General features: G+C 39.4%; 1 protein-coding gene across 1 annotated transcript; it reads left to right on the top strand.

The window, feature by feature from the left end:
• Positions 1 to 3,008: 3,008 nt before the first annotated feature.
• Positions 3,009 to 12,978, top strand: vit-6 (vitellogenin II). The gene is given in 34 exon segments (NM_001104840.1): positions 3,009 to 3,058; positions 3,325 to 3,345; positions 3,436 to 3,587; positions 3,685 to 3,936; positions 4,033 to 4,197; positions 4,276 to 4,424; positions 4,894 to 5,044; positions 5,124 to 5,281; positions 5,365 to 5,530; positions 5,609 to 5,734; positions 5,808 to 6,026; positions 6,111 to 6,328; positions 6,402 to 6,499; positions 6,594 to 6,718; positions 7,008 to 7,106; positions 7,214 to 7,333; positions 7,430 to 7,616; positions 7,695 to 7,788; positions 7,894 to 8,079; positions 8,176 to 8,326; positions 8,399 to 8,615; positions 8,700 to 9,238; positions 9,321 to 9,365; positions 9,453 to 9,521; positions 10,504 to 10,710; positions 10,794 to 10,936; positions 11,075 to 11,210; positions 11,294 to 11,423; positions 11,520 to 11,703; positions 11,792 to 11,886; positions 11,982 to 12,076; positions 12,168 to 12,333; positions 12,494 to 12,655; positions 12,748 to 12,978. Coding segments are annotated over 34 exon segments (5,178 nt in total). The 5' UTR covers positions 3,009 to 3,018; the 3' UTR covers positions 12,861 to 12,978.
• Positions 12,979 to 14,667: the final 1,689 nt, after the last annotated feature.

The following is a 14,667-nucleotide window of genomic DNA, read 5'->3' as shown; positions in this document are numbered from 1 at the left end:
AGTCTTTCACTTTTTCCAAGAAGGAATCCTGATGGATTAGCGCTGCTTTTACCAGTTATACTCTTTAAATCACATCACTGGCAGCACCCCCAACGCTCCACCTATGTATTTTTCTTTGTACTTCAATTTCATAGAAATGGTGATCCATCACAGGAAGACAGACATAAACAATCACATTATATAGAACAATATTGAAATATATAAATAAATGCAATTATTTGCAACAATGTACAATTATCCACTGTCAAATATAGCTTTAAATATTAAATCCCTTTATTCCAGAGCTTAGAACATCAACCAACTGCCACCCTCTGAAATTCTGAATAGATCTGAGAGGGAAAAAAGTGAGAAAAGTACTGTTGCAGACAAGTTCATTTCTTGTGGTTATGTGGTCATGGCCAAACTTTTAGCAGCACAGCAACAATATAGTTATTTGTCAAGTTATAAACAAACTATGAGATATTAGATGAGTACAGTCTATTGTAACGACTCAGCTGGCACGTCACTGTGGCAGGGAAACAACAGCTGAGCTGCTAAGTAACCCTTGTGCTATCCTAGGCACTTTAACATTGGGAGTTGGGTCATCTAGACCCATTTTCTTCAATGATTTGTGATCTTCACTGGTGTCCATGGATTACATGAAATCTTTCCACCTTTATCCACCTTTTTCATGGTAGGGAGAACACATCAATGTAAGGGTGGGGTCATCTAAGATAGCACAAGGGTTAAATAGCTGCGTTGCGAGTTGTGCGGTGCACACACTGCACGACTCCGAACAGTCTCAGGGAGAGAGACGTGGACAGAGAATCAGATTGCAACATCTTCTTTCCATCAATGCCCACTTATTTAAACACACACACAAACAGTCAAACTGCATGGAGGTCATTTCTGCTCACAGGCCCACTCACTCACTCATGGTTAGGAACTGCACACCCAAGATTCCCCACTTCCCATGAGTCTTAGGAGCTGAAGGCGGGGCTAACCCTGAGGTCGCCACACCATTTTACCTGAGTCAGAGTGTCTTTGTCAATAATCTAATCAAGTACACAGCATGATGTACTCAAACTACTCTTAAGAGTGTAGTTTTTACAAAATGTAGTGACATAATGTTTCTGGCTATTACCCACCTTTGTATTTAACAATAATTATCGTTCATGGACGTACATTTTGCGCTCACTTAATATTCAGTTTTCTTTGCAACCTTGAAAACTCCAACAGTGGAGCCGAACTCCTTTTAAAAATGTTCTTTATTCACAGTGATATCCATCCAGAATGAAAACAAAAATCCATGACACATGATATTTTCTTATATACTTAAAAAAAACTTTAGGATGAACCTGGTATAAAATATAATAGAAACAAATTAAACTATGAATACTAAAAGGTTTAGGAAAAAAGATTGGACAGTGCAAATAAAGCATCCATTTTTCTGGTTGTGTGATACTTTGATGAAAAACAATTTCATGAGGGCATCTTTAAAGTGTGGAAACCACTGATTCATCTGAACTGAAGTAGACAAAAACAATGTATACTTTTGTTTTTTAGTGTTTTTTCTTCAATATTTTTTGTCAACCAGACTTTATTCATTCATCTTCTAAACCCGTTTTGTCCCTTTTGGGGTCACGGGGCTGCTGGAGTCAATCCCGGCCACTCGTGGGCGAGGGCAGAGACGTCCTGGGCAGGTCACCAGTCGGTCACAGGGCTAATACACTTTTAAATACATTGAAATACTCATGGATAGAAAGGATTCAGAGATCTGAAGACCCACTTTATTTTATAAAATAATTTTTGGTCAGAAAAAAAGAAAAGATAACAATTGTTTAGCATAAAAATGACCTCTTTTCCATAAAACTTTAAATTAACACCGAAGGTCTAGATTTGTAGAGAATGAAAGTTCCAGCTAAGATAAACTAAACTCTGCTCAAATATTGACACATATCAATGAAAGGGCATGTCAAACCTGATTACAGGTCTCTGAATGAGCATGGTCTTCGTGTTATTTACTGGTCAATTTGACCCATTTCCTCCTGACATTCTGGGGGTATTTAAAAAGGAATCATACGCAAGCACAGGTTTGCCTGTAGAAGTCATTTCACCTCCCAGAATATGGGTAAAAGGGAAAGATTTTAGTTCAAATTTTAGGAGAGTGTCAGCTTCATCAAACATCAATACAAAAAAAGTCTGATTAAGATTTTACAGTTTTGGCATCCCCCATGACTGACAGTGATGAAGGTTCTACTTAAATGTTTTCTAGTTAAGCAGGAGTGATAAGTTGTATTCTTAACCCTACACACCCCTACACAAATGCTAGAAAACATCAAAACTTTCATATTTGTCTTTATTTTCATATTTAGAGTTAAGAATGCAGTTTAGAGGACTTTGTGCTTTATGCACACAATGAAAGTTTGGTGTCCAAAAATGACTAACTGCATAATTTCCTCTTCCAAAATGATCAAAACCTATTGAAGCAAACAATCAGGTTATTACGGCGAGAGTTTCCCCAAAACGAGGACTTTTCTCTATGAAATAATTAGGAACTAATAAGGCTAATCAAACAGGTGGGCAGAAAAATTAGAACACTCTGACTTTGTGCTGAATCATTTAAATTAATCTTTATATACAAGCTAATTTTCAATTAATATTTTAAGTATTTATTTTAGAAGTTAAACCAACTCTAAGCTAAGAGCTCATCTGATTTCGTTGTTCTTTAGATGACAATTTCATCATTCTTTAAAAAAAAGTAAGTGGCTCTGCTCATAAATGATAATTCTATGTTAGAGAAATACAAAGAAACACAAATCTGGAAACCATCCATCCATCTAGATAAAGTCAGGTTGAGACAGCGTTTATTTTTATTTTACTGTTTACACAGCACAGTCTAATCTCACTGAGCAGGGCACGATAACACCAGTGACAATGCTGGCCAACATCTGGTTAATGATACATTTTGATCGATGGCGTCACCAAGGAAAGTGGTGTTAAAAGGAAGACAGATGCTGCACTCGATCACAGCTCATCATGAGGGGGCTGATTCTTGCTCTTTCTCTGGCCCTTGTGGGTGAGTATGCTTTAAAGAATTTAAAACTTGATCTGCTTTTATTCTGAGATCAAATGGATGTAAAGTTTGGACAATAAGGCATTAAAATGCCCTATTTTTATTCAATTTACTGTTATAAATGTTTGAGGGGATTACTTTCATGGATATATTCTGTCAGAGATGGAAAAATAACTTAAAAATAAGAATAAAAAGTGTTCTGACAGTTTTGCTTTGATTGTTTTCAAATATCTGTGCATTTATTTTATTTTATTTTTTCATTTTTGCAGCTGCCAACCAACTGAGCTTCAGTAAGTTTCCTTCAAGATGTCCAATTCAAAGATAAGCGAGCAATTATTTCATCATACAACTGCTATTTAAATGTGATTTATTTTCTGAAGCCCCAGAATTCAGCCCTGGGAAAACCTATGAGTACAAATATGAAGCACATCTTCTGGGTGGCCTTCCCGAGGAGGGTCTGGCAAGAGCTGGAGTGAAAATTGAGAGCAGAGTTTGGATCAGCCCAATAGCACCTGACACATTCATCATGAAAGTAAGGAGATTTTTCATATGTGAACAGAGTTTCATTACAAGACCAACCAGATATTTTGCTGTTACTTAACTTCTATTAATGGCCATGCTTTCTGCAGTTGGTGGAGCCTGCACTGTACGAGTACAGTGGCATCTGGCCCAGAGAGACTTTCCGTCCGGCCAGCAAGCTCACCACAGCTCTGGCTGCTCAGCTGCTGACACCCATTAAGTTTGAATATACCAACGGTGTGGTGGGTAAAGTATTTGCCCCCCCTGGCATCTCTACAAGTGTTCTAAACATCTACAGAGGACTCCTCAACATCCTTCAGCTGAACATAAAGAAAACTCAGAACGTGTATGAGCTACAAGAGGTACAAATGACCACATTTCTGAACAAGTTCTTTCATCTACTCTTGCTTCATCCACTAAGAAAGCATATTTTGATCTAAAAAAAAAAAAAAAACTAGCCTGGAACTCAGGGTGTGTGCAAGACTCATTACGTTATCAGCGAGGATTCAAAGGCTGACAGGATCCACTTGTCCAAGACCAAAGACCTGAACCACTGTCAGGAGAGAATCTACAAAGATGTTGGATTGGCAGGTTACACTGAAAGTTGTACTGAATGCGAGGCTGTAAGTGGGGCCCTCATTTTATAATGCCAAAAAACACAATTTCTGAAGTCTGATGATACAAAGTTTTTGTTAACACAGAGTGGAAAGACAATGAAAGGAGCAGCAGCCATCAACTATGTCATGAAGCCCTCAACTACTGGTTCCCTACTCTTAGAGGCAACAGCTACAGAGCTCATCCAGTACTCACCAATCAACATCCTGAACGGCGCTGCCCAGATGGAAGCCAAGTACGTACATTTCATTAGTGATTCACCAGCAGGGGTTCACATACCTCTACAGTACATTATCTAAGGTATATGGAATACTGCCTTCATTAGAGCATCTACTTTGAAAAATTGGTGGGTGTTTGCTGAAGTTGTTGACGATACATCCCAACAAGTCAGCAAGTGTAAAAGTAAAAACATCCAATCCTCAAGGCCGACAAACAACAAATTAAATTTGCTGTATGTCAAATTTTGAACTTGAAAGAGTAGAGCAGAAAGGTAATAAAAACACATTTGGCTTAAGAATTCCAAAAGTTCCAATTCACTTGCATTATTTAATAATTAAAGTACAATGCAAATGAGTGAGAGGGTGTGCAGTATGACAACAAAAGTCAAAGAAAATGTTTAGAAACCATTGCTTTGCATGATGCAAAGGGGACTCCTCTGTGTCCATTAAACCGGTGAACCTTTAGAGAATTTGTCCTATTCACAGGCAAACCCTCACCTTCCTGGAAATCAAAAAGATTCCAGTGGAACCCATCAGTGCTGACTATTTGCCTCGTGGATCACTGAAATACGAGTTTGGCAGCGAGCTCCTCCAAACGCCAGTTGAGCTCCTGAGGATCAGCAATGCTGAGGCTCAGGTACTTAAAAATAACAAACTTTTCTTTATTTACGTATTGCAGTAAAAGACTTCATAATTTTTGTGTGATTCATTCTCAGATTGTTGAGACTTTGAATAAGCTGGTAACCCTCAATATGGGAAAGGCCCATGAAGATTCCCCTCTGAAGTTTATTGAGCTCATCCAGTTGCTGCGTGTGGCCAGATATGAAAGCATTGAAGCCCTCTGGGATCAGTACAAAGCTAGAAGTGATTACAGGTAAGACCACTTTCATTCAGAGGAGGCTCAGAAAAAGCATTTGTACAAAGGAATATTTCTCCAAGAGACCTTTCCTTCCCTAGGACCTGGTTGTTGAGCTCCATCCCTGCCATTGGCAATCATGTTGCTCTGAAATTTATCAAGGAGAAAATCATTTCTGGTGATCTGACCTCATTTGAAGCTGCTGAGGCTCTTTTATCATCTCTGCATTTGGTGGCTGCTGACCTGGAGAGTCTTAAACTTGTAGAAGTAAGTGCTTGAGTAGAAGTTTGACACACTGACAGTGAAGCGATTTCATTTCAATGATTTCTTTCTGAAACTCCCCAGGGCCTGGCAATGACCCCCAAGGTTAAAGAAAACCCAGTTTTGCGTGAGATATCCATGCTTGGCTTTGGCAGCATGGTTTACAAATACTGTACTGAATTCCCCTCTTGCCCCGTTGAGCTTGTGAAGGTGTGTATAGCAAATGTGCTTTATCTCACTGAAACCTATTTATTTCACTGCTAACTACTTCTTTCACACACAGCCCATCCACGAACTTATCATCCGTGCTCTTGAAAGACGCGACTACGATGAGCTCATCAGTGCTGTTAAAGTCCTGGGCAATGCAGGACATCCTGGTAGCCTGAAGCCACTTATGAAGCTTCTGCCTGGCTTTGGCAGCAGTGCCAACAATCTTCCCCACAGAGTTCACGTTGAAGCCATTCTGGCCCTGAGGAGAATTGCAAAGAGGGAGCCCAAGATGGTAAGACAACCCATCTCCCCAGCGATAAAGCACTTCACACCGGATTGAGGTGGCATACTTCAAGCTTTCACTTTTCTGAAATAGATCCAGGACATGGCAGTTCAGCTGTTCATGAACAAGGAACTTCACTCAGAGCTTCGCATGGTTTCTGCCATTGTGCTCTTTGAGACTAAGCTGCCCATTGGCCTGGTGACCACTCTTGCACAGAGCCTTTTGAAAGAATCAAACCTGCAGATTGCCAGTTTTATTTACTCTTACATGAAGGCCATTACCAAAACCACTTCACCTGACTACTCCTCTGTGTAAGAGCCCATATAATCATCTTAGCTCTATTTTTTCAGCATTTGCAGCTTTATAATTGTTTTTTCTTTCCAGTGCTGCTGCCTGCAATGTTGCAGTAAGGCTCCTGAGCCCCAAGTTTGAGAGATTGAGCTATCGCTTCAGCAGAGCATTCCATTACGATGCCTATTACAGTAAGATGATTAACGGATAACGGGGTGTTTATTTTTTCTTTTTCCAAGCAGACTGTGGTTTGTGTTTTGAACAATACTACTTTTGCCTTTCCAGGTCCTTGGATGGTGGGTGCTGCTGGGAGTGCTTTCTACATCAATGATGCTGCAACTGTACTGCCAAGAACAGTGATGGCCAAAGCTCGTACTTATCTGGCTGGAGCTCTTGTAGATGTTTTTGAGGTATGATATCCAGTTATACATGCTGAAGAAATACACCTAAAATATCAATTTACTTTGTAAGAACATAAAAATAAGAATAAGGTCTGAGTCTTCCATGTCTTCGCTGCTATGCTGAACAGTTGTTTTGGATTAAAATAGAAATATATGCATCAAGTCTAAAAGTATTTACTAATTCCAACTCCAACTTCAAAAAAGTATTTACCAACTTTTTTTAAGCTACTTCAAAAAATGATTAGGAAACTGAACTTTTTTCATTTTACAATGAATTTCACCTTTTTGTTTATTTCAGGTTGGAGTGAGAACTGAGGGCATCCAGGAGGCTCTTTTGAAAGTTAATGACAGTCCAGCTACAGACAGAATAACTAAAATGAAAGAAGCAATTAAGGCTGTAAGTTTGAGGATTACTCTGGAGTGAAAAGCAACAATTGTGCAAATTGACAAAAACGCTGTACAAAGATTTTCTGATATTAATTTGTCATTTTCTACCTATCATAGCTTTCAGACTGGAAGGCTTATCCATCGAGCCAGCCTCTGGCCTCCGCATATGTGAAAGTACTGGGACAGGAGATGGCGTTTGCTAACATTGACAAACCAATGGTGGAACATATTGTTCAGGTATGGTATTTGTCATATTTACATATGATTTTTAATTTATAGATTTTAAAATTAACCACCTGTTTTTCCCTGTTTTCCCTCCAATTTTTGCTATAGCTTGCAAATGCAATTGATATTCGTGCTTATGGCAAAAAGGCTTTGGACGCTCTGTTAGCTGGTTACACAAAGCAGTACTCCAAACCAATGCTGGTTGCTGAGGTTCGTCGCATCATCCCCACGTCTGTTGGTTTCCCAATGGAACTCAGCTTGTATAGCGCTGCTGTGGCTGCTGCATCATTGGAAGGTAAGTATTTCTGGTGCACTAGAATTCAGAATTGACATTTAAATCATACTAACAAGGAAATCCAACGTTTTTTTTTAGTGCAAGCTAGTGTGTCCCCACCTCTGCCTGAAAACATCAACTTTGCTCATCTTTTGAAGTCTGATATCTCTTTTAAGGCTGCAATTGCTCCAAGGTGACCGACTTGTGCACGTTTAGAAAACTTAAATACGGTTACCCAATAGCTGTCAAAGAAAGAGATCAAAGTCAACTTCAAGTTGTTTCCTTCTGCTCCTTACAGCTTTTCCATGCACACATATGCAGTCATGGGTGTGAACACAGTTTTCCTCCAGGCCTCTTTGGTGTCAAGAGCCAAAATTCACTCAATTGCTCCAGCAAAGTTTGCAGCAAGATTAGACATGATTAAGGGTAACTTCAACTTCCAGATCCTGCCTGTTGAGGGTGTTGATACCATTGCATCTGCACGGTATGAACACAATTTCTAACACAAAGTAGTGCATATTTAAACATTTTCAAAAAATAACCAAATTTTTCTTCTGTTCATCCTTTTTTTTTCTAAAAGGCTTGACATGTACGCCGTTGCAAGAAATGTTGAAGACCTTGAAGCGGCCAAAGTAACTTCAATGATCCCAGCCGTAAATTTAACACATTTGTCAAAACAAAACTCAACCTCACTGAGATCCAGGATGGCCTCTTCTGTGGAGGACAGTTCGGTGAGTGTAATTCCATTACAACTTTTCCCTTTTTCTTTTTTTCTTTTGAGTTAACAGTTTGTTCTTTTACAGTCCGCTTCATCAGAAATCCTGTTTAGCAAAACCCCTAATCAAGTTGCCAGCAAACTGAAAGTTCCCAAAGCCTTCATGTGGAAGCTGTGTGCTTTAAGCTACACCTTTGGAATCAAGGCCTGTGCAGAACTGGAGTCTCGCAATGCATCCTTTATCAGAAACAGCCCAATCTACACTGTAATTGGAAACCATTCCTTTGCTCTTAAGGTTTCCCCAGGTAAGTTACATTTATCGGCTGATTTCACCAACAAAGAAAAGTTGTAGCAATATTGGCAAAGTTATGCTTTTGTTTGTATTTCAGCTCCAGGCCCAGCCATTGAAAGGATTGAAATCGAGGTTCAAGTTGGAGATAGAGCAACAGATAAGATCATTAAAGTTATCAACATGAGTGAAGAAGATGAAATTCTTGAGGATAAGAATGTGCTTCTAAAACTCAAGAAGATCCTGACTCCTGGTCTGAAGAACAGCACAACTTCGTCAAGTTCAAGCAGCTCTAGCTCCAGACGTTCCCGCTCAAGTTTGTCCTCTGCAACCTCATCTCTGTCTTCCTCAAGAACCTCCTCCAAGACTTCTTCCAGAAGCTCTTCCAAGACTTCTTCCAGAAGCTCTTCCAAGACCTCTTCTAGGACCTCCTCCAAGACTTCCTCCAGCTCCTCCTCCAGTTCTTCCTCTCGCCGCAAGAGCAAGACAATTGATCTTGCTGAAGTCCTCAACAGGACATCAAAGTGGCAGTCAAGCAGCTCCTCCAGCAGCCGATCAAGCCGCCCTTCAAGGAGCTCATCTTCTGTTCGGTCAAGCAGCAGTTCTTCCAGCTCCTCCAGCTCCAGCTCTATGTCCAGAGTGAGGCACAATTAAATACATAGAAAAAGCAGACACATATTCAAGTTGAAATGATTTTAATTCACTTGTTTTTAAATTTCAGCAAGAGCTGTATGAAATGAACTTCACCAAGCACCACATCCATCAGGTGTATAGTTTATAGAGAATAAAAGTGTCATCATGTTCTGTTAATTTAAAAAAAAAGTCTTTAATTCATGGCTTCTTTCTTTAACAGCATTCCATCTCAGCAGAACGTGTCAAGAGCAAAAGCAGTGCTTACAGCTTTGAATCGATCTACAAAAAGGTGGGATGTCAAATCAAGATTTCTTTAAGTCAGACGTAAAACTGTGAAAAGAAACCGAAATCTTCAGAACCAAGAGTACAGAAGCATTTCAAAACAGAACATACGCATTGCAAAGCTACTTGTGATCCTTTTAACATAAGAATGCATTGCTATTTTTTTATTTAAGGCCTATTGAAGATAATGTAATAAAAACATTAAAGCAGTGGTTCCCAAAGTGGGGGGCGGGGGGGGGGGGGGGCGCGGATGTATTGTAAGGGGGGCGGTGGAGTTTAGAAACAAAGGATTTGTATGTTTGTGTCAGTGTGGGGGGGCTCAAAAATACCGTATTTTCCGGACTATAAGTCGCACTTTTTTTCATAGTTTGGGAAGGGGTGCGACTTATACTCCGCAGCGACTTATATTAGAACTAAATTGAAATAAATACATTGTTAACCCTCCTGTTATGTTCATTTGTGAGGAACAGAGATGATGTTCCTGGGTCAATTTGATGTATGAGGTATGTTAAGTGTTAAGAGTATGTTAAGTGACTCAGAGAATCAGCAAACTTTTTTTACAGTAAGATCTTGAAGGCTAACAACATAATATTCTATTTTCCAATGATTTCATAGATTCAGAAATGCAATAAAAATGAAAACTGTTTCTACAAATACAGGATGAAAACAGAGTATTAGTTAGCCAATGATGCTTCATGAAAAGAATAAATAAATAAGTTTGAGAAAAGATTACTGTGAAATTATTAGATAAACAGTCTGCTATGATTGTGTCATATAAGGTTGTGAAAGTTAAAATGCGACTTATAGTCCAGTGCGACTTATCTGTGTTTTTTTCTACTTTATAATGCATTTTTGGGCTGGTGCGACTTATACTCCGGTGCGACTTATAGTCCGGAAAATACGGTATTCTAATCTTCAGAAAGGGGGCCTTGCAGAAAGGGTTTGGGAACCACTGCATTAAAGTAATTATTTTTTTCCCCCACATCTAGGTCAGGTACCTCTCCAATACAGTTGACTCTTTAGTGACCATTCTGATCCATGCTAAACGAGCTGACCACAAGAACCAGGGATACCAGGCTACCGTATACTACGACAAGGACAACTCCAGAGTGCAAATTATTTTTGCTAACCTGACAGAAAATGACAACTGGAGAATCTGCGCCGATGGTGTAATGCTGAGCAAACACAAGATCATGGTAAAATACTTCAACAGATCTAAAAAGGAAGAGGACTAAATGATATCATACTTGATGGCTTAGATGATTTTATTTTTTTACAGACCAGGGTCACATGGGGCATTGATTGCAAGCAGTACAACGCTTCAATCATCGCTGAAACTGGTCTGGTCGGAAAAGAACCTGCAGCTCGATTGAAAATGACCTGGGAAAGACTCCCTGAGGGCTTGAAAAGATACGCCAAGTGGTAAAAGCACTGAAATAATTGTTTTTCTTAGATTCAGCAGACTTGGTTGTTACATACAACATTCTGTTATTCAACTTTTTGTCCCAAATTACGAGCCATTCAGAAAAAAGTGTTTATTTGACCTGTTTGTGTTCCTAGGGCTTCTGAGTATCTTTCCCGAATTGCTGTTCGCAATGGAGTAAGTCAAGCAAAAGTCAAAAACTTCCAAAAACAGATCCAACTGACAGCTGCTGTCAATGAGACAAACCTAAATGTTACACTGAAGACACCTCAGGTAAGACACTAGGACATGTTTGTAAATGAAATGACTTACTTTAATTAAGATAATGTTTTTTTTTCTTTTATTAAACATTTCAGAGTACTCTATACAAACTTGGATTGGGTCTTCCAATTTCTTTACCCCTTGGAGAAACTGCTGCTGAGTTGGAGGCCTATCCTGAAAGCTGGCCTGGCAAACTGTCCTACATGCTCACCAAAGCCCATGCTGGTGAAAACATTCAATAGATTCCACATTTGTTCTTAAAGAGTTTACACGATTGTTTCAGTAGTTCACTTGCTTTTCTTCTTCTTCTTTTGCTTCCAGCTCAGTGCATCTTGGTCAATGACAGCTTGATCACGTTCAACAACAAAAAATACAAAAATGAGATGCCCCATTCTTGCTACCAGGTCTTGGCTCAAGATTGCACATCAGAACTCAAATTCATGGTTCTGCTGAAGCGAGACCAAACTGCAGAACAGAACGAGATTAATGTCAAGATTGAAAACATGTAAAACGCAGCCTGCTTTTTTATTTCAACTGCAAAGAATGAAAGGCCAGAATAGATCTTTAATGATATATCAAATGTTTTTCAACAGGGACATTGACATTTATTTAAGGGACAATGCTACTGTGGTGAAAGTCAACAGCGTGGAAATCCTTTCTGCCAACATGCCCTATCAGCATTCAACAGGTTTCTGCTTTCTCCTTTTAAAGTGAAATGTTGATCTTCCAATGTTGAGGCCGAAACATCACATTTTTAATGACCCGTTTTTTAATCATTTTTAGGCAATATACAGATCAGAGAGAAGGCTGAGGGTGTTTCTCTGCATGCACCTAACCATGGTCTTCAGGAGGTCTTCTTCAACCATACTACAGTGAAGGTGATTAAGAAAATCAGATCACCTTGAGAGCTTCACATTTATCGTAACATGCAATAAGGTCTGAACACTTCGATATCTTCTTGTAACACAGGTTCAAGTTGCCGACTGGATGAGAGGAAAGACTTGTGGACTATGTGGAAAGGCCGACGGTGAAGTCAAGGAAGAGTATCGCACACCCAACGAGCGAGTGTCTAAGAATGCAACCACCTTTGCTCATTCCTGGGTTCTGTCGGGACAGAGCTGCCGCCATACCTCTGGTAACACTCACCCTATTTCTTTTTTTAGCTTGTTTCTTTCTTAACATGTTTCAAAATAACATTTACCTGATTGCAAAACACAGAACAGCACAAAACATTGAATATGACTAATTGAATTCATCTTAAATGTTCTAAATGGCTCACTTCAACACCTTTTCAGAGTGCTACATGAAACTTGAGTCTGTGAAGCTGGAGAAGCAGGTCAACCACTTAGGGGAAGATTCTAAATGCTACTCTGTTGAGCCTGTGCTTCGCTGTCTTCCCGGCTGTATGCCTACAAGAAAAACCACTGTCAATGTCGGATACCATTGTCTACCCATTGGTAAGTTAACAGCTAAACATATTTAAGGAAGGAAAGATGAAGAAAAAGAGTTTCCTTTTTTTGAAATCCTTGTATCATCCTTTTTGTTCCAGGTACAAATCTAAATCGTAATGACGGCCTCAACAGCATCTTTGAGAAGAGCATTGATTTGAGGGAGACCGCAGAGGCTCATCTTGCTTGTCGCTGCACAGCTCAGTGTGCATAATTTTATAACTTTGCATCATGTTATACTCTGTTTTTTAACCAAGGTTGTAAACTTAAATAAAATATAAAGGCATGTGAATTATATGTTGCGTTACATGTCATTAAAGCAAGTGCAAAAGTCATTCCTTTTGTGTCCTGCGACAGTTTTAACTTGAAACAAATTATACAACAAAGCCTGTAGCCAGTTGTTGCTAATCATCAGCTTAATTTATTTTTAGGTGTGTGTCAGCTCCAAATCCAAAGACTTACACACAGATTATAGCTAAACTACTGTTAGACGTTGCACTCTCAAAATAACTTTTTCAACATATTAAGGTTTGGTGTTGCCAAGGGAGTGTCACGAACTGGTGGTGGAGGACCCAAATGCAGGAGACCAAGCTTGGTGACAGGAACTAAAACATTTAATTAGCAAACTGAAACATAACAAAACTATGAGGGGAAACAAAACTGTGACAAAAACAGAGCAGATGACCTGACAAGGATGTACAGAAACCAAGACACTTAAATAGGCTGAGGGCAATTAACTGAACTGAAGACAGCTGTGGATCATGAACCTGAAGGTGTGACTGACAAGGAAACCAAAAACATGACAAAGAAAACCAAACCACTGAATCCTTACAGGGAGCAACACAATTTCAAAAAAGAAAAACTTTGAGGACATGTTTTTTTCTTGATAAAATACAATAAGAGAAAACTAACTTCTGTCACCAATTCAACCATGAGTGTGTGTGACTGGGTAAATCGTACTGTGACTTATAAGCATTTTTGGCATTTGAGGAAGGTAGTAAAACAGCTACACCTACAAGCCTTTTCAAAAAGCTTTTTTTTCTGCTCTTGATTCCCAAACATTTAAATTGGAATTTTATACTTAATTTTCTTCATACAGGCCCTCCAGCATCAGAAAAAACAAGATCATGTTAAAAACACCAAAAACACCATTTTAATCAGAGTGGGTCTTTAAAGACCAAGGTTTGAAAACTATCTTATTTCGTGTCGTATTAAGAATTTTGAAAACCAGAAAGTCAACCGCTCATAGAGAAAAATAAACCAATTTCATTTTGAAGTTCTTACTGTTTGTATAAGTATGAGTAAAGAACATTTCTCATTAATTAATTACTAAATGTTATACTCTCCAAGTGCATGTACTCAAACAGCCACTGAAATAGATCGGTAGACATCTTATCCAACCCTTCAAGGAAACTTCTTCAATGGTACCCAACCTTGTTGGCACCAGTTAAAGGAGAAAATACATAAGGAAGGAGAGGATGAAGTGGTGGCAACAAAAAACACCATACATCTGTCTTCTGAACATATCTGGAGTAGAATGAAGGGGAAGAAATGAAGAACTCCACCTATACCAATAAAAGAAAAGCACCATACAAAACAGATAAAGGTGATGTGGGCATGGGGAGGTTGGGTATGAACCTCCCCAAGCACCACCTCGAACCACTGGTTCCTCAAGGTCACCCAGCCTCCAGCAGTGTAGCTAGGTGTTGGGGTAGAGGTAAACCGGAGACAGGTAGGTCGGTTCAGAGTGATGTGGAAAGGGGACAGTAGATTTTGGGGTAGTGTGGGGCTATAACAGGCTTTGACATGGTGCTGCCTGAGAGGTAATATTCACCTGGTTGCTCCCTTAGCAAATAAATTGAGATAGCTGGGCTCAGGGGGGTGGGCTGTGCCCCTTTTTCCTGAGGGGGCATAATGGCAGGGTGTTGCTCACTGCAATCACACAGGAAACTGTCGTAAAGGGGACCAGAATTAAACAAGACATATAACTGTCGACAAACAGGTTTAATACAACCTCACTA

The sequence above is a fragment of the Oryzias latipes genome, chromosome 4 (genome assembly GCF_002234675.1).
Source record: "Oryzias latipes chromosome 4, ASM223467v1".
NCBI classification, from domain to species: domain Eukaryota; kingdom Metazoa; phylum Chordata; class Actinopteri; order Beloniformes; family Adrianichthyidae; genus Oryzias; species Oryzias latipes.
The sequence above is the reverse complement of the archived record's forward strand: the minus strand, read 5'-3'. Positions and strand labels throughout refer to the sequence as shown.